Raw genomic sequence first — 27,406 nt, 5'->3', positions numbered from 1 at the left:
AGCGTCCCACTTTTTATGCCTGAAATTGGAAGCGGTTGTGGCGGCGGCTGTGGTGGTGGTTAAGCTTCTCCGCCACATCAATCAAGGTAGATTTTGTTTCACTTGCCACGTAAGAAAACAGCTTAAGCTCAAAATTGATGATTAATCATTCCACTAATCTAAATCGATTAAAATTGACTGTTAGTTAAAAATGTTAAACGGAACAAAATTTTGATAGATAAGATAAGAAATTAAATACTTTCTTGATCAATATTATTAAGCTTGCTCTCAAATCTTTTCTTGTCACAAACGTAATTTCATATAAGACAAATTTGAGAAGTGAAATTAAGTACATCACTTATTATTACATTGAAAAAAAGAAATACGAGAAAAACTTAAAACTGACAATTATTTTAAAAGATAATAAAATTTATTTTTATGGGAAAAAAAGTCATGTTATTTTTTTTGCATAGGAGTTAATCAGTCTAAAAAAAATATATCACAGGTCGAATTGGATGTTTTTTTAGGCCCTCGTTATTCTTTCGAGATAATTGTTAGAGGTCGAGTGGGGTATTCACTCTAAAAACACTCTGAATAAGACCAAATCCTTTCTTAGTAGTTATTACATCAATAAATTAAATAAAAAATTAAATTAAAAGTAAAATAATTCTTTTATGTCAATTTTAACTTAGAGTAATATTATACGTCCAAATAGAATAATGTTAGCCATAACTAATTTTTGTTATATTAGACTAACTTGATTGAACTTAATTAATAAAAAGACTTGGATATATAGAATTATTCCTCAACTTATCCTTGTCATTGTACCATTGACTCATGCATATATAAGCAAATCAAATTGACATGAAAATTGAAGCAAAACATATAAACAAAATGGCAAGTCTAAAATTCAATTATTCCTGCTTCTTAGTTTTGTTTGTTGCTAGCAATATCATCATCCTTGATCCAACTTTGTGCCTCGGCAATGGAGATGATGATATGTGCCTCGTAAGAAAACAACATGCTGCACTATTTGTGTTTGGAGATTCATTATTTGATGCTGGAAACAACAATTACATAAATACCACTGCTGATTTTCAGTCAAATTATCCACCTTATGGTGAAACCTTCTTCAACTACCCATCAGGTAGATTTTCTGATGGCCGTGTGCTTCCAGATTTTATTGGTAAGTATTTAATGTTCATCTTTTAACCTTTTACAGCTAGCAAATTTTTCTAATCAAATTTTTATCGATTTTAAATTAGTGAATGAAAGTGTTAATGTTGCAAGTATGAGAAGTGGTGAAATTAGTCCCACATTAAAGAAAATAAGAAAGAGTAAGAAGTTTATAATATGAGAGACCCATTAATTTGATATCTTAAAGTTTTGAGTTGGATGTAGTGTCTTCTTATTTTAGGGAAGAGAACATAAGAATTTATAAGATAATCAAACATTAATTTTGATTTTAATTAATGTTATTTTTGTTGCAGCTGAGTATGCTAAGTTGCCATTGATCCAACCATATCTATTTCCTGGTAATCAAATATACAGTGATGGAATCAATTTTGCATCAGCAGGAGCTGGAGCTTTGGTTGAAACCTATCAAGGACTGGTTTGTTTGAGAATTATTATTATTGTTATTAATTATTTTGCTAGATACTTTGAAACTAAGAAAATAACTTGATTTAAATGTTGTGCCATATTCTCTGTCTCTCTATTAAATGATTTTGGAAATATTTATTTAGGAAAAAGTAGGATGATATCACTTTTATTTGACTTTGCAAGTTATTAGGATAAGAGCAAACAAAGAAAATCAAAGGATTTGAATGTGGAAATTAAAGGCCAAGTCTAATAGGACATGTCATGTTGCATACTACTTCATTTATATTTGTACGAGTAAATTAATTACACTAATGTTCCTTTCTTAATGTAATTACACTTATTTATTCTTTTCTTAGTTGTTTAATTTACATGATCACTTCTTTCCTCGTTTAATTTAATTTTCAAATATGAAATAAGATTAGTCATGTAAAAATTTTCAATAGTTCTAAAAATATTAAATCATCAAAATAAGTAAGGTCAACTTTTATTTCATTTTTTTATACAATCTTCTAAAAGCATGCTATCAAGTTATTATCATCTTAAAATATATCAAGTCATAGCTAGATTATTATTACGTATACACAAAAATCAATTACTAAATCAGCCTTCCGTATAAAAAATTTTTGTAAAATATAATATACATATTGAGAATGAATTATTATGCATAAATACATAATACCTGATTTAGTGATTAATTTTTTGTGTGTATAACATTTTTTTTTTGTTATTCATATTATTTTGTTCCACTTATAGGTGATAGATCTAAAAACTCAATTAAGTTATTTTCAAAAAGTCAGCAAAGTATTGAAGAAGAAACTTGGAGATACAGAAGCTAAAACCCTGCTAGCCAAAGCTGTTTACCTTATTAACATTGGAAGCAATGACTATTTAGTCCCCTTATCAAAAAATTCAACAAGTGCATCCTCATATGAGAAATATGTAGGCATGGTAGTAGGCAATATTTCAAACGTAATAAAAGTAAGTAATTATACCATTTATTTAGTCACAATTTCTTAATTAATTAATGTATCTAATATATGTAACACATATATTTAATAGGGAATCCATAAAGTAGGAGGAAGGAAAGTGGGGATTCTTAACCAGCCACCTTTTGGTTGCATTCTAGCACTGAAGCTAAGGCTAAATGGAACCAAGGGTTCATGCGTGGAAGAAGCTTCATCATTAGCCAAAATGCATAACAATGTCCTTTCTGTGGAACTTCAAAAGTTAAAGACACAGCTCAGAGGATTTAAATATTCATACTTTGATTACTATAATTGGGTTTTTGATGTAATAAATCACCCTTCAAAATATGGTAAGTAAATTTGTGTTATTTGTGTGTGAAATACCATATATCATTTACGTATTCCTATCATGTTATTTAAGAACAAAGAGAGTAATATTTTTCATAAATTAATGTATTGCTATAGCAAATGAATATTTGATATCCTATATGATCTAATTTTTATGCCTCTAAAATTTTGTGAAGGATTTAAAGAAAGTGGTGTGGCATGCTGTGGGAGTGGCCTTTACAATGGTGATTACACTTGTGGAGGCAAAAGAGCATCCAAAGATTATGATTTGTGTAAGAATCCAAGTGATTATGTGTTCTTTGATTCGGTTCATCCTACTGAAAGGGTTAATAAGATTTTTTCTCAGATTATGTGGAGTGGAAATCAAACTTCTACAGGTCCATACAATCTAAAAACACTATTTGAAGTTTGATTTCAGTTCAACCATGGATGTTCAGATTCAATAAAAATCTTTATGTTGTTTGCATTGGCAGAAATAAAGGCTATTAATGGATATGTATAATGAATAATTATTGTTCCTTAGCTTATTCTTTATTCTTTGTTGCTTGTGTTGACTAAATTCTCATATATTCCCTGTTCATCGCACACCATTTTTTACCATCAATCTAAACACAAACTTAATATTAAAATCTATTAAGGATTTTGTGATCATATGTCACTGTTATGAATATGCATTTTTTTTTTAAGAGTTCAATAGTCAATGCCAAAACAATATAGGAAAATGGCATGTACTAGCATATGACTTAGGATATTGTGATATTGACAATCACCGGTTATGCTTTGAAATAATAAAATCAGTGAAAAAGAATTATATATCCACAAATTTATTAAGTACACATTTAAAATCCAAAAACTACATATGCAAAGCCCCTATTAATTGGTTATTGGCCATTTTTTACTGTTATCCTAGATTTATCTAGCAATATACACCACACCAAGTTTCCCATCAAAGTTAAAAATGAGCTATACTTCAATCTGATTTTATATATTTTAGAATCGAAACCAGACATACTTTTGTATTAGAATGTCAATCTTTCTATTAAGAGAAAATGACAAATCGATCCTGACTTTTTGGTTTGCGGACATTTAAGTTTCTGAGAATTTAAAAATACATTTAAATCCCCGACCTCTTCAAAATCTGGACATATCGATCCCTGAGTCTAATTTGTCCAATTTTAGAAACTCTCTCACATGTGCATATGTATCAACCAAGTCAGTACAATGAGAGTCACATTTGATTTTTCTGTTGATTCTGACAACCCAAGTGAACATGAGGAATCGATATGTCCAAATTTTAAAATGGTTGGGAACTTAAATATATTTTCATATCCTCGAAGACTTAAATGTCTACGGATCAAAAGGTCAATGACCTATTTGTCTTTTTTTCTTCTATTAATTTAAGAGTTAAGACTGCATAGCACCTCAACTAACCTTTTTGTAAGTTGCATTGTAACTACGGCTTATGAAGGTCCAATCCTTTCATTAATATTAAATGAAGGAAGATACATTTTTTTATAGAAGAATTCTCGTTGGACAAGGTTAGGCGAAGATTGAAATTATTAAGTGATAATGAGGAATCTTTGCATTCATTAAAAAATATGTAGAAAGAATAATGGATTTTAGTTTAGTAATCAAGTTGCTTTTGACTTTATCCTTTTTAATTTTTCTTATCACAATGATTTGCATCTTCCATGAGTAACAATGACCCTTAAATTTATTCCTCGAAGATGTGACAGACAGCATAGAACACGTTATGTTTCCCTTCATAATTATGAACAATTAAAATATGTTAGAATGTAATGGTGGAGGTTCCCTTGAACTAACTGAAGAGTCCATGCAATTCCATCATAGCTGAGAATTTCTTGCACCAAACTTGTAGAAAAGGTCATTCTTTTTTACTTTGTATGTAAAACTAAAAAGAATTAGTTCATCAACAAACAAATGATATTCAGACACTAATGAATCAATTACATACATTCGTCCTTTTTGGTCTGCAAACAAAGATATTTTAGCTGTCTACACATGTCAAATGACTGAAACTCTTCTACAAACATATACCCCCAAGTTTTCATGGACCTATGATAACAGAAAATCAATGAAATTTCATAAATATAAATAAGGAAAGCATCAATTCCTCAACAAATTAAGAGTTACTTGTTGCCAATGCAGAAGAAGGACTTCAGCTGTGAGGAAGCATTATAATTTTTTGTAGAACCACTGTCCTTGCCCTCATAATGTCACGACTACACGAATCAGCTTGGACTCCTAAATCTTCAACATTCTTCATAAATACTCCCAACTTCCTCTTGATCTCCTCTATTGCAACCTTCACAGCTTCTTGCTCGATGGCGAAATCAACATTCTGCATCAGAGATTCAATCTCAACCTCCAGCCGATCGATCAGAACCCGGATATTCTCCAAATCCTTTATAGCAACATAAGTGCCAACTTGTGCCGAGATACCTACCCCTTTTTCCCCTTTAAGTGCATCTTCATATTTCTTCAACAAAGAGTCAATCCACTTCCCCATTGAGCCAATTGGGATCGCAGTAGCAGCAGCCAGAGCGGCTGCAACATGAGGCGAGGCCACGGCTGCTGCCACAACAGAGCATATCAATACAGCAGCAACAGTTACCACGAATATAACGCTCGACACCTTCCTCCAAGTATGTATGTGTTTCAGCTTCTTATCAATCTTATTCGTCCTCAGCCGCAACTTCTCAAGCATAAGTATCTGCTGGTTATACACAGACTGGTAAATTTGGAAGAATTCCTCAGTAAAAGGATCACCAGCAGCCTTGAAATTCTTCAGCCCCTGCAGTGTCCTCACGAACCGGCTGCTCCCAACCTCGGTTTCCTCATCAAACAGTTGGAAGGCAACAAGGATAAGCAATTGGTTATCCGCAGCGCGCTTCAGGCACTTCTCCAGAGCATTGTAGAAATCCAATGTCTTCAAACTGTTATCAAAGTACTCCTCAACAAGATCAAATAGCTCTTTGTCCTTCCAAATATCTCTCTTGCAATTCAAGATCATCTTTACAACATCCTGATTCATATCCAAGAGGCATTTGGTAACTTGCTTGAGCGATTCGAACGAAAGGGAGCGGAGTTCCACGCCAAGAGCAATAGTATTGATGGCTTCATTCGTGCGAGTTTGAAGGGCGGCATCAAAGGACTGCATATCAGAGTCAATTTTGCAAGCAGCCTCATAAGAGCTCAATTCAGTGGCTACATTGGAATTGAAGTTGATGCCAGCAGAAGATGATGCTTCAGTGGTGTTCTTGCTCAAATGGATCCCCATTGCTTCAATCCCGATATAATCTAGTTTTTTTCAATTTCAAATCCAGAAACCTAATTTGTCACTACACGAAGCTAAGTAATCTAATCTAGGATCTATCCAATAAAATCCTACTTTCATGGATTAGCATACATCAGAGATCGCACTATATAATAATAAATAAAAACGAAATTGATGAAGAATTGGAAGTCAAGCATAGGAGAAAAGATGTTTGAGAAGTTCAAACCTTATAATAGGAACCGAAGAAAAAGACGAAGAAATCCAGGAGAGAGAGAGAGAGAGAGAGAGAGAGAGAGAGGAGTTAAATAGAGAAAGGGGAAAAGGAATGGAAGAGTGTTGAGAGTTGAGAATGAAAAAAGAAATGGCTTGCACGCTTAAGAAAGAAAGTGAAGAAGAGAAAAATGAAAAGAACGCGGGAAGGAAAATGCAGCGTTATAACGTATGAGTTACAATATAATTACGCGCAGAGCTGCATCGAGTGACGCCGTGACGGTGAAAACTCAGAACTCGATTCAAAAGGAGGCTTTCTAACTTGGGAAGAATAAAGAGTACAAGACAAGACACTGCCCTCTCTACTATGCACTATGCCCATTAAGGTGCACTGTGTACCGTCATCTTTTCAAACATACATAATACATTTTGCATTTTTCTATAGTAAAAAAATTTGTAATATAACCAAAAAAATTTAAACCTCTTATACTAATAAGAGAGCTACTCACATAAAAACTTTTAAAATATTTTTTTTACAAAATATTTTTTAACCATTAAAATTCAATATACATAATTAATTAAATTGTAATATTTTTTTTAAATTAGACCAAACAATGAATCGATCTAAATTAATATTTTTTTATAAAAAATAACTAAAATACTCTTATTATAAAAATAATTAATGTATATATATAAGTATTTTAATCATTTTTTATAATAGAAATATTGTAGTCATATTTTATAAAAAAAATATTAATTTAGAACCAATTTAGATTTGGTTTACCAAATTTTTAGTCAAATTGATTTGTCCGGTTTAATTTAAATATAAATAATACAATTTAATAGATTATATGTGTTAAATTTTAATTACTAAAAAGTATCTTTAAAAAAAGATGTTTTAAACGTCTTTGTGTGAGTGAGTTCCTACTAATATAGCTACACCCTTCCCTCGTCTTTCTCATCTGTCTCTAAGCCATTGTCCGAAACTCAAAGGAAATTTACCCAGCAACCTTCCTTCTTTGACTAAACTTCATTTATCCAGTTGTTCTCTACTTGAGTCACAATTTTCTGTTCAAGTAGATAACAGAAACATTATCAGTGAATTAATGCTTGGTCTTAATTAATTCTCTTGAACAATTACATATCGAAGGCATTCTTTCTGAATTCTCAAAAATTGTTGTTTATATTTCCATTGACAACTAAGTCCGTAATTTAGTAACTTGGATATATGCAATTATTTTTCCATTCACTTCTTCCACAATGAAAGTTTTGCAAGCTATTAATAAATAAATATTGATCCAAACTTGTTGGAATAGAGTTTAAACAAAGAGAGAGAAAGAAGGATTTTTAAAAAAGACATAATGGTTCAAGAGTTTAAAATTGGTATTCAAAATACTCATATTTTGTTTGCATAAGTGATGCCAAAAATTGGTTACAAGTCTACGATTTGATCTTACAAAGCATAGATTGAGTTGTCAAAATGGCGTACATAATAGTTACAGTACCTGGCTTTTATATTAAGCAAACTAAACATGCCAGTGGCTGCATTGTGCAGTTGCTATTCGTATCAAATTGGGAATGTAAGATAGCTATAAGAAACATTTGACAACTCAAATGGTTAATTCATGAGCTGAGGTTTCTAGTGAATGCAACAGGGGACAATTTAGTATTAGCAGTGCAGCAATGTCAGCAAATAATGATAGCATCAAACTTATCATTTTGTTGACAAAACAGCAATAGAACACTAAAAGCAGCTCCCTCATTTTGTTATGATACCCCTTCCCTCCCAACCATCCCTCTACAACATCATTTTAGGATCTTAAATACATCTAACTTTTCCAGTAGCAAAAAATTCTCTCATTAGTTAATATTTCATCATCTTTTCTTCGTATTAACTATTTTACAGCAATAAAATTCAGAATACACATAGTTACCATCCTATTAGACATGTACGTAACAATCTAAGAAAGCAATCTTATTTTAGTTGCTATCCTATTAGACATGTATCTAAAGATCCAAGAAATCATATGCTGCATCACAAATTTACTCCGAATAAAAAAAGAACTTGAAACAATACTAGTTTTTTGGTTCCATCACTATTGGAAATGGAGTCTGATGAAGATACACAGGATCAAAATCACCTTCACAGTCACATAATTTTCACAGAAAAAACTAATGAATGTATATACATCATAAATAGAGCATCTACATCATAGATAGGACATACTTAGGGTACTTTTGGCAGGGTAATAGGATGTCATAATTTATTTTCATCTTCATATTATTCATTCCTATTAGTACAATCCCATGACTTCCAGCTTGCCATCAAGCTTGTTCACCATACAAAACATATGCCATGAAAAGATAAAGTAACCAACAACTAAATAAAGAAAGTGAAAATTTCATTACTTTTACAATGGGATGGTCGCGAAAATCATGTTCTAGATTCTTACTAATGAAAAATTCAATTTGTCTGTAAACTTCATCCAACAATTAGCAAAAATTAATAAACTTATACAACAAGTAGTCACGATAAGAATGCTAGAATTTTATGCATTTGTATATAAAGTTTGCAGCCAAAATAAAAGTAAGCAGTCTACAATTTTGGATCCAACAACAAGAAGTAGCCAAAATAAGGAAACACCCAAAATAATCAAATGACCTGAACTTTGATGGACCTACCTGAAATATAAGGATTTAAAATAACAGAACAAAAAGCTGCAGGAGCAAAACTTTGAATAGGAACCGAATTTTAACAAGGCTGAACCAAGCTCTCAACATAATCAAATGCATCGAAGTCAAGATTGTTGATGTTAACGCGTTTAACACTATTATCTCTTCGGTCATAAAAAACTACCTCAAAACGATGCCTGCCTCTCAACATGAAGATATTTCCATTCTCAAATATAAACTCCGGTGGTAATAGCGTTTTAACAACACCGAGATGGTGAAAACTAATCTTTAGCAATTGAGTCCAAGAATTTTCATCTCCAAACTCCTTCATTTGCCATGCAATAAGATGAGTGTTCTTGTAATTATGAAGAAGATACAGGCTATTTCCCGAAACTCCCAGAATTGGCATTTGATCGGGGATCTCATGGATACCCTTTGGAAGCAGAATCTGTTTATGTGTATCGGATTTCAGGTCAAAAGAAACAATCATGAACATATCAAGTGTAACATCAGCCCAATCATTATAAGCTCCATGCGGCTTTCGGAGAACTAGCCAATTAAGAGTGCCACCGATGAAGTGGCCATTAATATCTTCAGCAAAATAAAGAAAAGCAGGGAGACTGTTGATCGTCTTCCAAGAACTGCCACGGAAGCTATAAACATGCGCAGTTACTGTTCCAGAAGAATCCCGATTGAGAGTCACTACCTTGTAACTGTCACTTGACTCATCATACCCAAACCCAAAAGAATTATTCACATTGACACGTAAGCACGGCGAGTTCTCTGAAACAAACCCTGTGAGAGGGTTCCATAAACGAAACCAGTTATCGCAAATACCGTTGTTGTGGTCGCAAAGCATACGGGCCACACAAACCAACCCGTTGCATGAACCCGAAACCAAATCGTCTACATGTAGAGAGTGGCGATTCTCTTGAGCATCAAGAGAGGATGATGGATTTCGGATGAAAGATTCAACGCTACTCAACACTAAGTCCTGTTTTTCTTCTTCGCCGAGGGTGAGCGCTTGTGTTCGCGTAAAGAGGAGGATGGAATTTTTGGGTGATCGGTGAAGGTGAAGTTTGACGAAGTGAGGGTGGGAGATGATGGAGTTCCATGACTTGCACACAAGCTTGAGGCGCATGAGAGGCTTTGCAGGAACCCAAGAGAGGATCTCCATCACCACTTCACATAACAGGAGCGCCGCTGTTGGGTGTTGAGCCGCCATGTGCATGCCCTCAAAATGCAATTGCAAAGGTAGTTTTGGCATTATAATGCTTTTATTTAAAAAAATGTAATATTTATATGAAAAAAATATAGGGTACCAATATATTTCTAAAAATAACTAAAGTGGATCTTTCTAAAGTTAGTTTGTATTTTTTAAAATTTAAAAATCTAATGTATTTTATATATTAACTACTTTTTAAATTTAAAAATTAAATTTATATCTTTTATAATATTTTAAATTTTAAAAATTATTATACCAAACGTAATTATTGCTACTTATATTTTATAAGTTATTTTTAATTTAATTTACTAAATATAAATAGGAAAATGCTAGGTAAACAATGATCATCCTGAACAACATGAACAATCACCAATCACATCAAAATACACTACACCCTAATTTAATGCTACTAATTAAATTTAAGGTTAATTTACTCTTTTAACCCTATTAATTCACATTGTTCAAAAATATTGTTGGTTACCTATTAAACAATGTAAACAATAGATATATCGGATGTTCATTTTACTAGTGTACGGATGGTTATTTTAATATTAAAATTTAGATTAGTTTATTGATTTTTTTTGTTAAGGTTGACGTTATCTTTGACTTTGACTTTGAGTTTTGAGTTACTTCTCATCAAAAAAGAAGCAGCTGGATCTGGATATGAAGGAAATGAAGTATTTTAGTTGAGAGAAGCTCTGCTTCTAGCACATCAATAATAATACATTATACATTTGTCATGAATTCACAATCAGGAAAATATTACAACCCAAAACAAATAAACAAAGAAAAGAAATAATGAAAACTGCCAAATCCTTAAGCTAAGATATTCAAAATGATGACTATGGACAGAAAATTTTGCACTTCTAGAGTTGCTGATAAGATTTCAGTTAACCAGAAACACAATAGATACTCTATAGAAGAAGAATAGTTATCATTTTTGCTTTGGTGATCCCTTTTTGGATCTCTTTAACTCCCAAGGTGGTAGGCAACCTTTATAATGAGAGTGCATAAATAATGAAGACATTGATACTTCCCTCTGTGGCATTGAGATCGATGACAAGCAACTGAAGGCTGTTCTTAGCCTCCTCTTTTCATTATCACACCCTTCAAAATTTGGATCATGCTCAACTGTAGTAATTTTAAGGGATTCTGGAAGTATGCAGTTGCAACAGGAACCTACAAGAAACACATCTTAAGTCAGTTAAACACATGTAGTAATCTTGCTTGCTATAGAGGCTGGAAAATTATCATCAAGTAACTCAGTTCCTTGGCTAAGATTTTAGGATGGAGTGGACTGTGGAGTGCAAATTAGTTCATAAAAAAATGTGGTTTTTGAAGAAAATTTCATGTACCTATTCTTGCAAGTCTATTGACCCATTTTGGGATAGAATTGCCAGTGAGCTTGTAACAAATATCCTCACAGAAATGGTTGCAGTTCTTGACAATCAAGTGATATGTATCGCCGTTGTAATTCGCAGATTGGCGCTCCATGAAGTCTCGAATCTGGAGAGGATCCAAGCTAGTAGTTCCCATGTATATAGACTTCCTAAACTTAAAGCCAGGGCACTGCCTTGGTTCAACCTCAAACACACCACTTGTTGGATAGTCATGAGCTCCAAATGCATATTCTATTCCATAAACTGCTAGTGCAAGAACAGAACAACTCTGTCTCAGACAATAATCATGGAATCTAGAATTAAAGTAAGTTGTAAAAGCTTACCTTCTACAGCAGAGTGGAAAATTCCAAGGCCTGCCCAATACATATAGCCATTTACTGTTGTCAAATCATATACATTGAGATAAACAGGTGCTTTCCCAGGAATAATGCTTCCACCTGATTTCACTTTAGAGAATATGCAAAATGGGGTGGCTGATTTGTCTCTGAGTCGAAGACGGACCACAGAATGCCAGCTACTCTTAAATCCTGATTTCATTTTAGTGATGGTACCCGGATCCGGTTAATAACTATATTACCTACCTGCATATCAGCATATACATTTAAGACCAAGGACAGAACATTTAAAGTACTAAGTTATCATGTAACTTAGGTAGTTCAAATGATACTATCATCAACCTAGATCCATGTTCTTCAACTCAAGATACTTTCTAGTTTCTACTTCTTACATCAATGATGAAAATATCATTTTCAGAATATCTAGTTGAAGGATTGTTCTATATTTAGTAACTTTCAACCTATGTTGCAAGCCACATAATTCGCCATACGAGCCGCAATAATATGAGCTATGTACTCTGATAAGACAAGGATGTTTAGTAGTTTATGTTAACAAATATACACAGTTCAAAATCTGTGGAATTTTAATCATGGATTTGAGACTAATCACTTGAATTTAAGCAAGAGAGAGCACAAGGGGCTTTGAGTATTCTATGATAGTAAAGATTTTTTGTTATATCTTTTTCAAACAGACACAAATAGTGAAGATCTTTTGGTTATATTATCAATTTGTTAGTATATATGACCCTACTTGGGCCAAACAAAAAGGCAGTATCTGAAGCATAGCATATGCTTATGCAGTGCCCACAAAATAATTCAAAGACATTAACATTGGATTCTTTTATAGTATAGTATTATACTTCAGTTTTATTTTATTTTGAACCATCTATGCCTTCATAGATTGTTTCAGTAAGAGTAATGATGTCACATCTGGAATCTTGTAAGTAGAAAAATAAGAACAAGAAGAAGGGGGAAATAAAATTCAAAGATTGTTTCAAAAGGTGTAAGTAACTAATAACCTGAATTTGGATTAATACTAATAGCTTTCAGCTTTTTCCAAAAGACAAGGAATGATTGTGATGTTTTTATTTTTTGAACATTATTTTAAAACTAAACAGATTAGTTTTTAAATCTCATTAGCCAACACACCAGATTCAACAACTAAAAAATTCTAATTTTCCTTTTTCCTCATGAACTTGTAACAACTTAATTTCCAACCTTCAAACTAAGCAAAATTTAGAGCATGTAAGATTTTATTAACAGTAATTAAGATCTAACTCATATCTGAGCTAAAACAGTTGAAAAAAATAAGAAAAATGAAAGTTGAAGAGTATAGATCAGATTAGAAAGCATAGGAGCAAAAGAAGAAGAAATGCAAGAGAGATTAACATAAGATTAAGAAACCTGTAGTTGAAGAAGAGAGAGTGAAGTGAAGAAAGTTGTGAAGAGGCATTGTAAGTGGTAAAGAGTGAAGAAGAGAAGGCATTGGAGGAAGGAACACAACAATGTGTTTCTGAAACTCACAGTGTGTTTCTGACACAAAGCACAACACAAACACACATTATTAGAGTAAGAGGCTTCAAGTGATTGAACAAAGAGAAAGAGAGAGAAAGAAAGATATCTTTTTTTTTGGGTTATATTTTTGTGTAATAACTAATAAGAGTGCAGAGTGCAGACACAAGCAGCTGCTTTGTCTTCTTTTGTGACCAATCACCATTTCAATCATAATTTCATTAATTTCACATATTTTTTATTTATTTTGTTTATAATACATTCTGTATAAAAAATTGGTTTAATTACTCTATTGTCCTTATAATTTTGTAAAATTTTTAATTAGGTCTCTATATTTTTTTTCTTTTTAATTGAGTCCTTGCACTAATTTTTTTTCAATTAAGTCCTTCTTAGTAGTAATTGACTTAATTTTCTAGGGACCCAACTAAAAAAAAAGAATTGGTATAGGGACCTAAATAAAAAAAAAAGTGTAGGGACCCAATTAAAAAAAAATTTGGTGCAAGAACTCAATTAAAAAGAAAAAAAAGTATAGGGACCTAATTGAAAATTTCGTGAAACTATAGAGACCAACAGAGTAATTAAACCTAAAAAATTATTTGTAAAATATTTTAGAATAAAATAACAAATAAACTCATGGGTATTTATATTTCGAATAGATTAGTTCTTAAAAAAAATACTAATAAAGCCTTCTAAAATAATAAACGTGGACAAATTATTTTAAATTAAAATTTTTCACTCTAATCATAGCGGCTAATTTAAAAGTAGTGTGTTTATATCTACTATCCTGTAAAACTTTATTGGTATTTTGTTTTAGGGACTAATATGTCTAAAGTGTAAATTTTTAAAAATTTATTTATCATTTTATTCAATATTTAATTTTAAATAATATTTAAATTTTCGTGCATTAGTAATCTAGTATCAATAAATATATAAGCCTATTTAAACAACTTTATGTGCAAATACACTGTTTTTCCTCTTTTTATTTTTATTTTTTTGGGGTTCAAAAGTAGTTCTTTATATTAGCTTTAAGATTTTATTTTTATTTTTTTATATTGTAAGGTTTGTTTTAGTAAAAGTAATACTTATACATTGAGATAAATTCTTACTATGAATTAACAATGTAAAATGCCAACTAAATTATATGAAAATGTGAAATTATGGTAAATAATCATTGTAATGGATAATTATTTGTAAGTATTTTTTGTAGGAATTTACGCATATCTTTAAAGAGTAAAGACTAAAGAGACATACTTTGACCTAATGAAATGATTAGTGTTTAATTTACTTGAATTTTGGTTATGAAAAAATAGATGATCTATAATAATAATATTTGCAATTTTTCTTTAAAAAAAAAGTTAACATCCCCAAGATTATTAGTCATTGAAAAAAAAAAAAATATTTTTTGCAACTAAAAGTAAAAGTAAAAACCTGAAAGAAATTCTGTCCGGATTTGACAAATTGACATTGACTGAATGTCATATTGCGTTGAATGATGACTCACTCTATCTCTTTCTGGATTTTTTGCTTTATCGAAATCTGGTCTTTTTTTTCTTAATTTATTTTGATTAAGCAATTCTCACTAACTAATACATACTAATAGTAATATTTAATGTAATACTTAGTTATTAGGTTTTATAATATTTTTTAAAATTTTAATGATAAAATAATACGCCTCTTATATATTGATAACAGGGATAAGAATTGTTTTAATTCCTAACGTTTGAACGTCAGAATCGAAATCGTTGTTAATATAATTTTTTATTTGAAATCATCTTCAACGTTTTATTTTGTATTAAAATCGTCTTTTTTAATAAATTTTTTTATTTTATTACAAAAATACCCCTATTCTAATAAATAAAAAATAAGTAAAATTTTTTTAAAAAAAAAAGAAGAAAAGAACGCCATGAAAGGGGAGAAAGGAAAAGGGAAAAGGAGGGGAAGAAAAAGGTGCAAGGGGAAAGGGGAAGGGGACGGCGACGTCGCCGTCAGGAAACCAAAAGAAAGAAAGAAAGAAGAAATGAGAGAGCGGCTGCGACAGGGGGAGAAGAGAAGAGGAAAAGGAGATGCGTCGTCGCTGCTAGGGCTCGTAGCCGCCGTCGCTGTTAGGACTCACCGTCGCCGTCGCGTCGTCATCTGGCCTTGGAGGGAGACCACGCCGTCGCCGTCGATTAGCCAACGAGCTGCCGTCGAGGAAGCAGAACAGCGAAGAGAGGAGATGCGCGAGGAAGGAGAGAGGACGAAGCGTCAGTGGGTCTGCTTCGGCTTCTGCATCTATTTCTGATTCTGCTTCGACTTCTGTATCTACTTCTTCTTCTGTATCTGTTTTTGATTTTACTGTTTTTGCTGTTAAATTTGTTGTTTTTGCTGTTGAATTTGTTATTTTTGTTGTTTTTACATCTGTTTTTGCTGTTGCATTTGAATATTGCTTCTTCTTCTTCTACATTTGTTGAATTTGCTTCTTTTTCTGCATCTGTTTCTGATTCTTCTATTTTTTATTTTGTTATTGAATTTGATGTTGTTTCTGAATTTGAATGTGTTATTGTTGGTGTTCTTAAATCTAATTATTACTATTTGATGGGAGTAAGGAAGGTGGTGGTGGTGAAGTAAGGGATGTAGTAGTGGTGATAAAGGTGCTGATGGTGGTAGAAGGTATTTTTGTCCATAAGAATTTAAAAGGAGGATTTTAATACGAAATAAAATATTAAAGATGATTCTAAATAAAAAATTACATTGAGAACAATTTCGATTCTGATCCTTAACGTTAGGAACCAAAACAATAATTACCCCTTAATAATACGTTTTTTGCGTATTATATATTTTATAAATATACTAAACATTTGAATGTAAATTATATACTAAGCATTTGTGTTTTTTTCCAATTGATACTTAATGTAAAAGAGTATAACACCTTAAATTCTCAAGTCAAAATCCTTACTCTAATCTGAGCATACTTTAAAAAGAAAAATATTAAAATATAATCACTAGCTATTGCAAAAAAAAAAAAATTATTTGGTCAATAAAAATTAAAAGAAAAAATACTATATCCCATGGTATATTTTATCCAATATATTTCTTTTCTTTTAAATATATCATAGGCTAAAATATATTTTTTATCTTTAAAATTTGACAAAATTTTTAAAAATATCTTTACATTTTATTTTATTTCAATTTTGTCCCAAAAGTTTTTAATTTGTATCAAATACACTTCTTACGATTAATTTCTCAAAAAATTTAAAACTAATTCAACAATAATTTTATAAGAACAACCCTCAACACAAGCAAATTAAGTATAATTTCCATGCATTATTATTAGATTGGTCTTAAATTTTTTTTAAAATTTAGCCATCAAGAATATATTTGATGCAAATCGAAAATTTTTGAGACAAAATTCAAACAAAACAAAACTTAATGATATTTTTAAAATTTTTGTCAAATTTCAGAAACAAAAGATATACTTTACTCTATATTATATTATGCAGTATTTACACATTTTAATCCTTTTCTTAGTTAAAAAAAAAAAAAACATAATCCTTTTCTTAGTTTCTTTTTTCTCTTCGTTTTCCTTTTTGTGTTTTTGGGATACACAAGTTGTAACAAAAAATAAGGATTCCACACGTTCATGATGAAACAGCTGGAATGTGATTAGTATATTATATGTGTAATCGTCCTTTAAATAATATAATACATTATATTGTTCTTCTATGTATCTGGAGATGCTTCAGGGAATCCTATGAACTCCACCTATTTCAGATACTTAAAAGAGTTCAAATTTTCATTAAAGAAAAAAAAAAGAATAGTATTTCGTATGCTAACTAACAACCAAATGCAATTTAATATAAAACCAAAGAATGTTGTTATTTCACACTTTAGCATTGAGATGCATCATTCTCTTTTGGTTTCTTTAGTTTAATTTATATTTTTCTTTTTTCGTTATTTCAAATTAACTTGTGAAGTACATATTTGAAACTATAAAAATTATTAGAGTATTATTAAAGTTGTTAGTACGTGTAACGGATAGATTTACTTACAATAGTAGTTAGATATGCATTTATAAAATAGTTTTGTATGGTTTTATTATCAACACATTTGAATAAATTTATTTTTTTAGTTTTTTCTCTTGTTCTAACATGAGATGAGAGTCATGATATTTTTTATAATTTTTTCAAATTTTTTTATTTACGGCCAAAACCTTTTTTTTTTTCTATTGCAGTATTTTTCTCTTATTTTTCAATCATTCTTTAACAATACTCTTTTTTGTCATAAACCACATTTTAATCCTTCACGATATTTCAGTTTTCATAGATTAAATTTTGGAAAAGTCTAGGGGCCAGCAATTTTATTGTATTTTGGCCAGCATGTAACCAGCAGAAAAATGTGAGCCATTGGATGAAATCTCACACCAATCTCACACCAATCTCACACCATCAAATCATCGTTGATGGCTAATTGATGGCTACTAATTACAAATATTGCTGGCCCCTAGCATTGCTTTTTTTCGCAGTATACTTCCAGACTTTGTCATTATCTTTGTCTTGCGTTTTGATATGACAGAATCCATCTCCACCATTTGCTGCTGCTACGAAATGTGCTCACATGCATTACTTGAAGTGTTGTTGCGCGTCAACCACCACCTTTATCACCTTTCGCAATATTTTCACCCATTTTTATCAATTTTTCAGCGTCTTCACTCGTTACCACTCACACCCTTATGTTCATCTCTCCATCCCGAGTTCAACACATCTAAAATCACTATTCTCAGAGCCTCCATACGCATCTATATATACTCCTCCAGAAGTCGGTTGCTCCTTCTCTCTCCATCTATTTCTATATTCGTTCTAGATCATCTAATTAATGGGTCAGATCAACATCTCTAATTTTACATCATCTTCGCCGTTAGATCTGCTTCCATATCAATGGTCCAAATCTTTCACCTATTAGTCCAACATGGTTCTAACCCATGTTTCTATTTGACATTCTTCGCCATTGACCTTGCGTTGACTAGGGCTTATTCGTAATTAGCATGCTGACATGATATCGTCAACTTATATTATGTTGCCATGTGTTATCGCAATGTTGATTTGGCAAATGATGTAGCAGTTGATGTGTCATCATTCGTAGGATCCCTACTAATTTTTTTTGTGTTATTTTTTCGATTTTGCTCTCTATTTTTAGAATTTTTACTCTGTTCTTGTTGATTTCACATTTTTTGGTATATTTATAATTTTCGTAAAAAAACCAATTACTTTTCAACCATTCTATTTGGACCATACTTTCTAACAATTTATTACTATTTTTTATATTATGTCATCTTTTCTACAGTTTACCACTTAATGACAGTTTTTTTATAGTTCGCTATTTCTTTGATAATCTGTCATTTTTTTGGTAATTTTTTTCTTTTTACGATTCATTACTATTCTAGTAGTTCTGGTTGTGTTTCTTTTTAACAGTTTCGTTTGTATTCTTCTGACAATTTTGTCTATATTTTTTTAACAGTTATATCTAGATTCCTTTGACAATTCTATCTATATTCTATTTCTATAATTTTATTTACACTTAATTTTGATAATTTTGTCTACACTCTGTTTTGACAATTTTGTTTGCAGCTATTTGGTCAGTTTATACCGTTTCTTTTTATTATTTTAAATAAGTTTCATGACATGAAACTAACGATGAATGAGAAGCCTGAACTTGTAGTTATACTATATACATTGATATAAAATTTTAAAGTTTATTTATATTCAAAAAACTTATTAAACTATCAACTATCGATTAAGAAAGAATAAATCCCCTTCGTTCGAGTATATTCATTTTATTTAATGAAAATTAATATAATTTCATATCATTTATGCTTATATATGCTTAAATACTAAGTGTATAAGACCAAACTCAGAAGTCAGAATAGTAAAGATCAATACAAATTAAACAAATTTTTAACAAGATAAATTGTACGGGACTTGGTGCAATTATCAATAATGATCATAATAAAAGTATTACACATAAAATACAAAAATTTTAAATTTAAATTATAAATTTAAATTAAATAACGCATCAAAAAATTTAAACTCGAAATTCTAAACTTATATTAAATGCATCCAGCCTAAAGCAACGTTACATATGACTCCAACAAGCAAAGGATGTGGAGATGCCTAATCAAGAGGGAACCCCCCTTCACTTTGAAATAACTAATAACTAACATAGTTCGTTTTCCTTTATATATATTTTTTTATCTATTTGTCTTTTTCTATTTTTTTTCTTTGGTCTGACATAACAGCCAACACATAATTATTGAATAATGGCTGAATTGATTTTTAAAATTTTTATTCAATTTTAAGTTCGATAAAATCACATTATTTATGAGTTACACTAAAATTGGATAAAATTCGAGTCTTGTTAAACTTTATATCAAAATATTATCATGTATTTATTTATAAAAAAAGGTGAGTTTTATGGTATTTTTGTTATGATGTTGAAATTGTCTACTTCTCTTTTAAAATAAAAAATAAAATATTTAAAATAAAAAATAAATCATGTAAAATTTATTAAATATTATTTATTTATTTTTTTAGTAATTTAAATAAAAAGTGATAGGCACTATAACATTCACAAAAAAAAAAATATATTTGTTATTGAGAAGTTGATATTCATATTTAAACTTATCTACAAATTCTAATTTTATGTTTTTTTATCTATTTCATAATTCAATAAATATGATAAAAAAATAAAATAATAAATTTATAATTAATATAATATAATATCAGAATTAATTTAAAATATATATATTTTTTAGTCTTCTTAAAATATATATAGACCAAATAAAGTCTAATTTATTTCAATTCAAAATTCAATTTTAAATAATGATCGAGTCTCTTCTTAAAACACTTATTCAATCATAGACCCAATAAAATTATATTAAATTAATTCCAAAATATTTGAGTAGGGACCAAATTTTTGAATCGATCCAGGTCATATGCACTTCTAGACAAGGTTTTGGGGGAGCTCTCTTCGCTACTTGCCGAGGTCCATTACAAATTTAAGTGTGGGAATTAGTAATATGGAGAAAAAAAATTAGGAAAAGTCAAGGAATGGCTTTACCGTGGAGGCTAATTTTAAATTTTTTTAAATAGAAATTCAAATGTTCGATTTCAAAAATTAAAGGATCGAATTTTTATATTTTTGTCTTAATCCCTATTTCTAGAAAATCAAATTTTTAAATTAAAATATTTTATATTTAAATTTAACATTACAATTAAAAAAATATCCTTGTTAAGCTAATATAAACAAAAAATTTATAAATAGTGTTTTTCATACAACAGAAACGAAATAAATTATTTTGAATTTTTTAAGCTAAAGTATACAAATACAAATATAAATAAAAGATTGATAAAATAAATCTAATTGCAGTACTTTTCCAAATATACCCCTAATTAATTGAGCGATTATAACACGAGATCATCTTACCATTGTTAGTGCCAATAAATTCAATAAAAAATGTATATCTCAAATCATTTTCTATGAAAAGATTTAAATGAAAATTAAAATAAAATCGTGATGAATACTCTATTTTAGATATATCCCTTGCGTTACCCTTTCGCGCCACACCTCTCTCTCTCTCTCCACTTTTCAGTTCTGGTAAATTTTTGAAGCTTTTCTTCACTTCTCAATTTCGATTCACTAGTTAATCTTTTTTAAAAACCTTTTTTTTTGTTTCGGTTTTCCGGTTAATGCCTTAGTAGCCATTCAAATTACATGATTTGAGTTTTTGTTTCGCATTTTCTTTTTCTTTTTTGGAAACAATAGCAACATCTTATTTCGTGTTAATTGTTTGATTTGGTTAATCCATCGGCATTAATTAGGATGCTCTATTTTGAATTTTTTTTTTTTTGTCATGAAATCTTTTCAGCTAATCTCATTGATTTCACTCGTATGAATGGTTTGATTCGGGTTATTGGCTTTACTCGAAAAACACAAGAAAGAAAAAATTGAGGGAGAAAGAGAAGCTGATTCGTAATTTTTTACTAATAAGTTGCAAATTTAAGTTAATTTTTATTTTTCATGTGCAATTATTTAATGTCATTGTTCCTTGAGCATTTGAATCTGTTCAAAATTAAACAACCATTAACAAGTAACGCTAATGTGGCTGGGTTTAGTCAATTGATTGATTGGTGTGCTTCTAACTTCTAAGGCTGTTACTGAATTTTCATTTTCTTGAATTATTTATTTATTTATTTATTTATTTTTCATTTAGGAAGATAGAGTTCACAAGTTTCTGGAGGTAGATGGGAACAGAAGAATCTGATAAACTTGGTGCATCTTTCAAATTTATGGAGCCTAAAGATGTCAGTAAAACATTCTATTTAGCATCTCAGCTAGGTTTTTCTATCTGCAGTCTGTTCATAACTCACTTTTTTTTTCTCTCTCTATTTTTTTTAATTCCCTTAATAGGAAACTGTAAACAGGTCTTTGCAGCCACATTGGACTAGTTCTATGCAGGTTTGAATGATTTTCTGGTTTTTAGACAATATAAGCTATTGCTAGCTTTACTCAAACATAGATAAAATAACTAATAATTTATGCCTCTTATAAATAGGCATATCATAATGCTGGTTCTACTCCAATCCCCTTCTTAAACCCGCATTATGGTCCTTACTTTGGCCAATTCATTTGGCCAAAACAGGTAATGATATAGTAGTGTTAATGCTTCTTGTACTAGGTTGCTCTCTGTTTGACTATGACTAAACAATAAATCATGTGCTTCAATTTATAATTCTATGTTGTTTGGTGCAGTCAACCATCACTCAATATAATTTTTTGCATGAGTCCATGAGGATTTCTAATAATTCTGCTATAGCTGGAGTGATTCCAAATCAGCAGCAACAACCAAGTGCTGTCCCAGTAGTTGGGCCTGCTGGGGTAATCCTTAATCTATTTGAACTATTTTGTAATTTATTTTTCTAGGGATTTAAGCATATTTTCATATTGTACTGGTTAATAGTTCATGAATAATTCATTCTCCTAGAGCAATCTATCTGATAAGATGTTGACTATTTGAAGTTTTTGTTTACCGGTGAGAAAATGGATGCTGGACTGTGATATAGTTTTAGAAATGCAGATGATATTTAAGTGCAGAAGGCAGATATAATATTGGCAATGCATGGAGTTCAAGTTTAGAAAAGTACTTTAACATGAGATGATGCAGGAGGTGCAAAGGATCAGGAATTAGGTGTTGGACTATGCTAATATGGTACTTCATGTATGACAGGATAGTATTTGGATAGTCTGCTAAGTTATGGTGTTGCTTTGAGGGTATTTAAGTTTTTTAGCTTAGATTTGTTTTTGGTGAAGCTACTGGGGTATTTTGTTTGTTCTGTTTGTCTTGTGTTGGTTCTTCTTTGAGGAAGTTTTGGACTACCATGCTCAATTTGAGTTCTTGTTAACCATAAAAAAAAAATTATAGTTATACGAGTTTGTACAAGTAGAACTGCGTATGTATGATACAAGTGCTTCGCATTTTGATCAGGATGCTGCATCAGTTTTTTCTGAAAAAATACAAAGGATGTTTGGTGCAAATAACGAGGATTCAATTAAAAAATGTAATGGAAGCTTACAATCTAAAAGCTCAATCACTAAGGAAGCAAAAGAAATTAAGATCATCTGCTCAACTCCAAACCATGACATGAGTGGAGCAAGTGGAGGCAAAGAACCTTCAGATGAAGGCCATGACAGTAAACATGTATGTGGATAAATTGAGTTTTTATATTTTCCGGCCCTTTAATACATGTACAATTGAATAATGTAACATATTTTTTACCATTAATACTTAAGGTTAACTGATTGTTTTCTGTTGCAGGATTTCCCTTCACCAAAGCAGAAATGCAATGTGGTGTCTGAAAATGGTATACTTTAAAGCCGTGATTTAGTTCTGAAAAGGGATGAAAGTTCATGTTTTATTATCTGCTGTATTTTGAAGACAAGATGCACTTAAAGTAACTAGAATTTAGTGTAGTTAATTTGACTAATGATCTTGCATTTTCCCATATGCAGTAAATTCAAGAAAACAACACAAGGATACAATGGCTGGTCTGAATGCTTCTGCCAGTGTTGCTAAACTTGCAAAACTGGTAAAATTCTTTTTAAAAGGGTTTGGGAATTACATGTCCTGTTTGATTAATTTATTAAACAAAACAAAGAACACAATCTAGTTATTAACGGAGATACTGATTCTTTGTGAATTAGCATGCCTATGGTGTACTGAAAAGGCCTTGTTGAAGTGGTTATCTCTTAATCACAAAATTTAAAATATGCAATGCCACCAATCAACTTTAGATTTTAATTTGAGATAGACGGAAAAGCCAACCAAAAGAAAGAAATGATCATGCTGGTTTTCCGCTTTTCAATTTTAGACCTATCTTGTAAATTCCTTTGACACATGGTTGTTTACCAAGGTTAGCATTTATGATGGTAAAGTACGGCTTAAAACATATATCTCATGCTTGCTATAATCTAAATTGAGTTTTAAGCATGAGATATATTTTTTAAGCTGCACTTTACTGTCGTAAACGCTAACCTTGGTATATCATATGACTAGATACTCGGCCGATAATGCTTGGTAAAATTTATGAGGATGATGAACTAATCGGTGTTTGGCATTTCAAAAATGCTATCTATACATTAAAATCAGCCACTGTATATTTGTGTACAATACAAATATAGTTTAACTCATTTTTAATGTATACTTTATATTCCAATCTATATTCTACTCTGGTGGTTGACTTTAGTAGCTGATTTTGGTGTACACCTAGCATGATTGTTGACATTTATTTTTAAATTACTACGATCCTAGATACTACTATATTTACACTATCTGTCCTGTACTATCATTAAATCTATGAGATTCATTTTATGTCATTGCTCTTATATTGTTTTCTTGTTTCGTTTCAAGTGATCATTAAAGAAGTTATATCTTCAAATTCTCTAAGGTTTTCATATGAGTAATTTTGTACTTGTTCTTTCTGCTTTCCATATCCTGTTCCTGTCAATTAAGAGCCTTTCATATAAAATGCTACTAGCATTTTGTTATTAGTCTTCTACCTAGAGATCTGTGCTGCATTGAAAACTAGGTTGTCCTTTGTAAACTTTTGAAAGTAAATCCTTGCCCAAGGTATCCTCAATATTATTACCCATGTGATCAGGCTTATTGTTTCTTACCAAGTGCATCTTGTTTTATTTCTTTTACAGGAAAATGATGAAATAAGGAAAGAAAGAAAAAGATTATCTAATCGCGAATCAGCCAAGAGATCAAGGTTAAGAAAACAGGTATACTATATATACCAGTAAAATGACTTGCTAGGCAGCAAGCATGGTCAATTAAATATGAAATGTTTTGCTTTTAAGAATTAAGCACTGTTTAAATAAAAGGTTAAAATCGAGTTGTTGATTCAATTCTTATACTATTACAGTGGAAGTAGTAAATTTTCTCGTGCTTCTCTTTCTTGTCATATTTTTTTTTTTGCCTATTTTTGCTAGCTTTGTATTCATATACTATTGTGTATAGTGATTTTTTAATCAGTCTTCCATATGATGTTTTAAACGTTTGTATTTGGCAGAAAGAATGCGAAGAGCTACGTGGAAACATGGACAATTTAAAGGATGAAAATTCCTCACTCACACACATGCTTATAAGGCTTTCAGAGGAATGTATGGATCTCAGCAATGAAAACGATTCTATCCAGGTGCTTAATTTAAATATCTTTTCTTAAGTCATATTTCTTTCATTCTACTGAAGCAATTAGATTCATTCTATACAATAAGCCTTATGTTATATTCTCGCTACAAAGTTTGCAACGTAGGTGAATAAACTATTGGTAAAATTGGTACTCCATGTTATCAATTATATTAGTACTTGTGGAAACATGGAACTGTTTGTTGCATGACTGAATTTGTTCTCATGATGGTTTTTTGCTCCGTTTTTCATGATCTCTAAATGCTTAAACGTGAAGGCAAAGAGCTTTTTATATCGAGGAAACAATACTAACAGAAAGTGTGTGATTTGGTTGAGGAACAGGCTGAACTGGTTAAGATGTATGGAGCAGAATCAATAGCAGATCTATTGCCCATGAAGCCTTCTTGACAATATTGCTGGTGGATACACAGATATGAGAAAAGGAAGCAAATCTAACATCAACATTTTTTTTCAACAACCACTTTTGAGTTTTTTCCCTGCCTTAAGTTTACAGTTAGGTTATATATATAATATGCATGCCAATTGTTAAGTGCTAAGAGCATTGTCACATTGAAAATAAAGGAAGAAAAGAGTATGATAATGATGTTTTATGGCATTTACATGCAAGTAGTATTCCAGATTTCCAGTTACTTATGAGTACTTCCCAAAAAAATAAATAAACAAATACATAAATAATGAAAAAAAAAGAAGGTAGAAGCAGTGGAACTTTGAGGAGTTGAATCAGTTTGTTCATTTAGCAGATTTTTGCTTCTATTTGACTGACAAGTCCTGACTTCCTTTTTTCCTTGTTATTGTATTGTTGCAAATAAGAAAAATATGCAATTGTGCTGTATGAAGACTTTATGGGTATCTGATGTTATTTAGAGAAAAAGAAATATTCAATTATGTATATTCTATCTAATTATTTATTTATTTATATTCTTTTTCATAACGGTTATAACTATTGTATTGCAATTCTTTTCTAATAATTTTTCAATTATGTTCTCAATATATGTGCTATTTAAAATTGGGAATTTAATTAAGGGCAATGCTAACTTTTATCCTCTAAGGGATGAATGCTACCACATTAGATCTTCTCAATTTTTTTTTTTTTTATTTGAGAATGTAAAGTGTGGTTTCTTATCATATAATTTATAAGTTGAATTAAGAAAAAACATGAGAAAAAATATTAAAAGATTAGAGATTATACTTTACATTTTTAATTAAAAAAAATTGAAAGAATTCATTCCCTAAATATTATCACGGTTCAATTTTTATTTATAGACGAATCTCCTCATGTTTTTATTTATTCAATTTTCTTGATCATGCTTAGTTTTTCTCTCTTTAATAAATTATACTTTCTTATATTAATATACATTCTTTCATTTATTTGTGGGGTTTTGCTAATAAATGACCTAGATTACTCATAGTTGAAAAATTTTCAAGTTATTGTTCAAATGCATTTACAAAAATGTTTTATCAGTGGGGCAAAATGCCCAAAAAATTTACACAGCTATTTTAACGCGAGCAATTATGAAGTTTGTACTTAATGCTTTATAAATTTGTTTATAAGAAGTTTGTTTATAAGTATTAAATTACTAAAATAGTTATCCTCATTTAAGTTTATAACGAAAAAGTGTAAAAAAGATAATTATATCCAACTAAAAGAGTAAAATTTGCAAATTTCTATTAAAAAAAAGTGAAAGTTAGCATTTTCTTGATTTCATTCATTTTTAAATTAGTTTTTATTTTTTAAAGTAAATGAGAAATAGATATATCTAAACAAACTTTTTTTTATTAAAATGAAAAATAAATAAAATAATATTGTCTTTTCTATTTTTGATAATATCACTCTATACATGATTATATATAATTCACCCAAAAAAAAAAAAAAATCAATGAAATTGTTTGTCCGGTAAATTTATGGTTCCTATTTAATTGGAACTTTAATTTTAAAACAATCGAAATTTGTTGTGGTGGGGCACTGAGGATGTGTCCCACTCTCAAGTTAGAACCTCCCCAGCATAGAGATTAAGAGATATATAGGGCAGTGAAAGTGTACAAGAAGAACTAGACATTGATACCTCGTAGCATGGAAAAGAGATTGGCGTTTTATGTATCACAAGTGTATTATTAACCT

The 27,406-nt window shown here is 30.4% G+C and overlaps 5 protein-coding genes across 7 annotated transcripts; 2 read left to right on the top strand and 3 right to left on the bottom strand.

Annotated features, from left to right (window-relative positions):
- Nucleotides 1-838: 838 nt before the first annotated feature.
- On the top strand, nucleotides 839-3,403 carry LOC107471974 (GDSL esterase/lipase 1). Its single transcript, XM_016091537.3, has 5 exons — nucleotides 839-1,165; nucleotides 1,470-1,591; nucleotides 2,335-2,559; nucleotides 2,641-2,896; nucleotides 3,071-3,403. The coding sequence occupies exons 1-5, from the start codon at nucleotides 844-846 to the stop codon at nucleotides 3,304-3,306; spliced, it is 1,161 nt and encodes a 386-aa protein (XP_015947023.1). The 5' UTR covers nucleotides 839-843; the 3' UTR covers nucleotides 3,307-3,403.
- A 1,413-nt stretch (nucleotides 3,404-4,816) lies between these two features.
- Nucleotides 4,817-6,540, bottom strand: LOC107471975 (UPF0496 protein At4g34320). Its single transcript, XM_052255425.1, has one exon. It carries the CDS (start codon nucleotides 6,193-6,195, stop codon nucleotides 5,074-5,076), a length of 1,122 nt encoding a protein of 373 aa, XP_052111385.1. The 5' UTR covers nucleotides 6,196-6,540; the 3' UTR covers nucleotides 4,817-5,073.
- A 2,502-nt stretch (nucleotides 6,541-9,042) lies between these two features.
- LOC107471696 (F-box/kelch-repeat protein At3g23880-like) lies at nucleotides 9,043-10,327 on the bottom strand. Its single transcript, XM_016091184.3, has one exon. The coding sequence runs from the start codon at nucleotides 10,304-10,306 to the stop codon at nucleotides 9,155-9,157; it is 1,152 nt and encodes a 383-aa protein (XP_015946670.3). The 5' UTR covers nucleotides 10,307-10,327; the 3' UTR covers nucleotides 9,043-9,154.
- A 687-nt stretch (nucleotides 10,328-11,014) lies between these two features.
- Nucleotides 11,015-13,702, bottom strand: LOC107471849 (deSI-like protein At4g17486). The gene is made up of 4 exons (XM_016091358.3): nucleotides 13,440-13,702; nucleotides 12,024-12,281; nucleotides 11,656-11,943; nucleotides 11,015-11,479 (listed from the first exon to the last, which is right to left on the bottom strand). The coding sequence occupies exons 2-4, from the start codon at nucleotides 12,235-12,237 to the stop codon at nucleotides 11,235-11,237; spliced, it is 747 nt and encodes a 248-aa protein (XP_015946844.1). The 5' UTR covers nucleotides 12,238-12,281; nucleotides 13,440-13,702; the 3' UTR covers nucleotides 11,015-11,234.
- A 7,395-nt stretch (nucleotides 13,703-21,097) lies between these two features.
- Nucleotides 21,098-26,125, top strand: LOC107471848 (G-box-binding factor 1-like). 3 transcript variants are annotated; one of them, XM_052255912.1, is made up of 11 exons: nucleotides 21,098-21,176; nucleotides 21,793-21,883; nucleotides 21,990-22,037; nucleotides 22,135-22,221; nucleotides 22,332-22,457; nucleotides 23,065-23,277; nucleotides 23,395-23,440; nucleotides 23,589-23,665; nucleotides 24,783-24,860; nucleotides 25,151-25,276; nucleotides 25,609-26,125. In XM_052255912.1, exons 2-11 carry the CDS (start codon nucleotides 21,824-21,826, stop codon nucleotides 25,672-25,674), a joined length of 927 nt encoding a protein of 308 aa, XP_052111872.1. In that variant the 5' UTR covers nucleotides 21,098-21,176; nucleotides 21,793-21,823; the 3' UTR covers nucleotides 25,675-26,125. The 3 variants fall into 3 exon arrangements, with proteins under 3 accessions (XP_052111872.1, XP_020989826.1, XP_020989830.1); XM_021134167.2 differs by having other exon boundaries at nucleotides 25,544-26,125; XM_021134171.2 differs by lacking the exon at nucleotides 22,135-22,221 and having other exon boundaries at nucleotides 25,544-26,125.
- The last annotated feature ends 1,281 nt before the right edge of the window (nucleotides 26,126-27,406 follow it).

The sequence above is a fragment of the Arachis duranensis genome, chromosome 10 (genome assembly GCF_000817695.3).
Source record: "Arachis duranensis cultivar V14167 chromosome 10, aradu.V14167.gnm2.J7QH, whole genome shotgun sequence".
Taxonomy (NCBI): domain Eukaryota; kingdom Viridiplantae; phylum Streptophyta; class Magnoliopsida; order Fabales; family Fabaceae; genus Arachis; species Arachis duranensis.
Note: the sequence above shows the minus strand (reverse complement) of the source record. Positions and strands in the feature narration are given on the sequence as shown.

Excerpts from the sequence above, each read along its gene's own strand:
- LOC107471848 (XM_021134167.2), top strand. The coding sequence starts at position 21,824 with ATGGGAACAGAAGAATCTGATAAACTTGGTGCATCTTTCAAATTTATG. Across the intron at positions 22,038-22,134 it reads ATTGGACTAGTTCTATGCAG|GCATATCATAATGCTGGTTC; the intron begins GTTTGAATGATT and ends TCTTATAAATAG. Across the intron at positions 22,458-23,064 it reads CAGTAGTTGGGCCTGCTGGG|GATGCTGCATCAGTTTTTTC; the intron begins GTAATCCTTAAT and ends CATTTTGATCAG.
- LOC107471974 (XM_016091537.3), top strand. The coding sequence starts at position 844 with ATGAAAATTGAAGCAAAACATATAAACAAAATGGCAAGTCTAAAATTC. Across the intron at positions 1,166-1,469 it reads TGTGCTTCCAGATTTTATTG|CTGAGTATGCTAAGTTGCCA; the intron begins GTAAGTATTTAA and ends TTTTTGTTGCAG. Across the intron at positions 2,560-2,640 it reads ATATTTCAAACGTAATAAAA|GGAATCCATAAAGTAGGAGG; the intron begins GTAAGTAATTAT and ends TATATTTAATAG.
- LOC107471849 (XM_016091358.3), bottom strand. The coding sequence starts at position 12,237 with ATGAAATCAGGATTTAAGAGTAGCTGGCATTCTGTGGTCCGTCTTCGA. Across the intron at positions 11,944-12,023 it reads TTTCCACTCTGCTGTAGAAG|TTTATGGAATAGAATATGCA; the intron begins GTAAGCTTTTAC and ends TTGCACTAGCAG. Across the intron at positions 11,480-11,655 it reads CAATAGACTTGCAAGAATAG|GTTCCTGTTGCAACTGCATA; the intron begins GTACATGAAATT and ends TGTTTCTTGTAG.
- LOC107471975 (XM_052255425.1), bottom strand. The coding sequence starts at position 6,195 with ATGGGGATCCATTTGAGCAAGAACACCACTGAAGCATCATCTTCTGCT.
- LOC107471696 (XM_016091184.3), bottom strand. The coding sequence starts at position 10,306 with ATGCACATGGCGGCTCAACACCCAACAGCGGCGCTCCTGTTATGTGAA.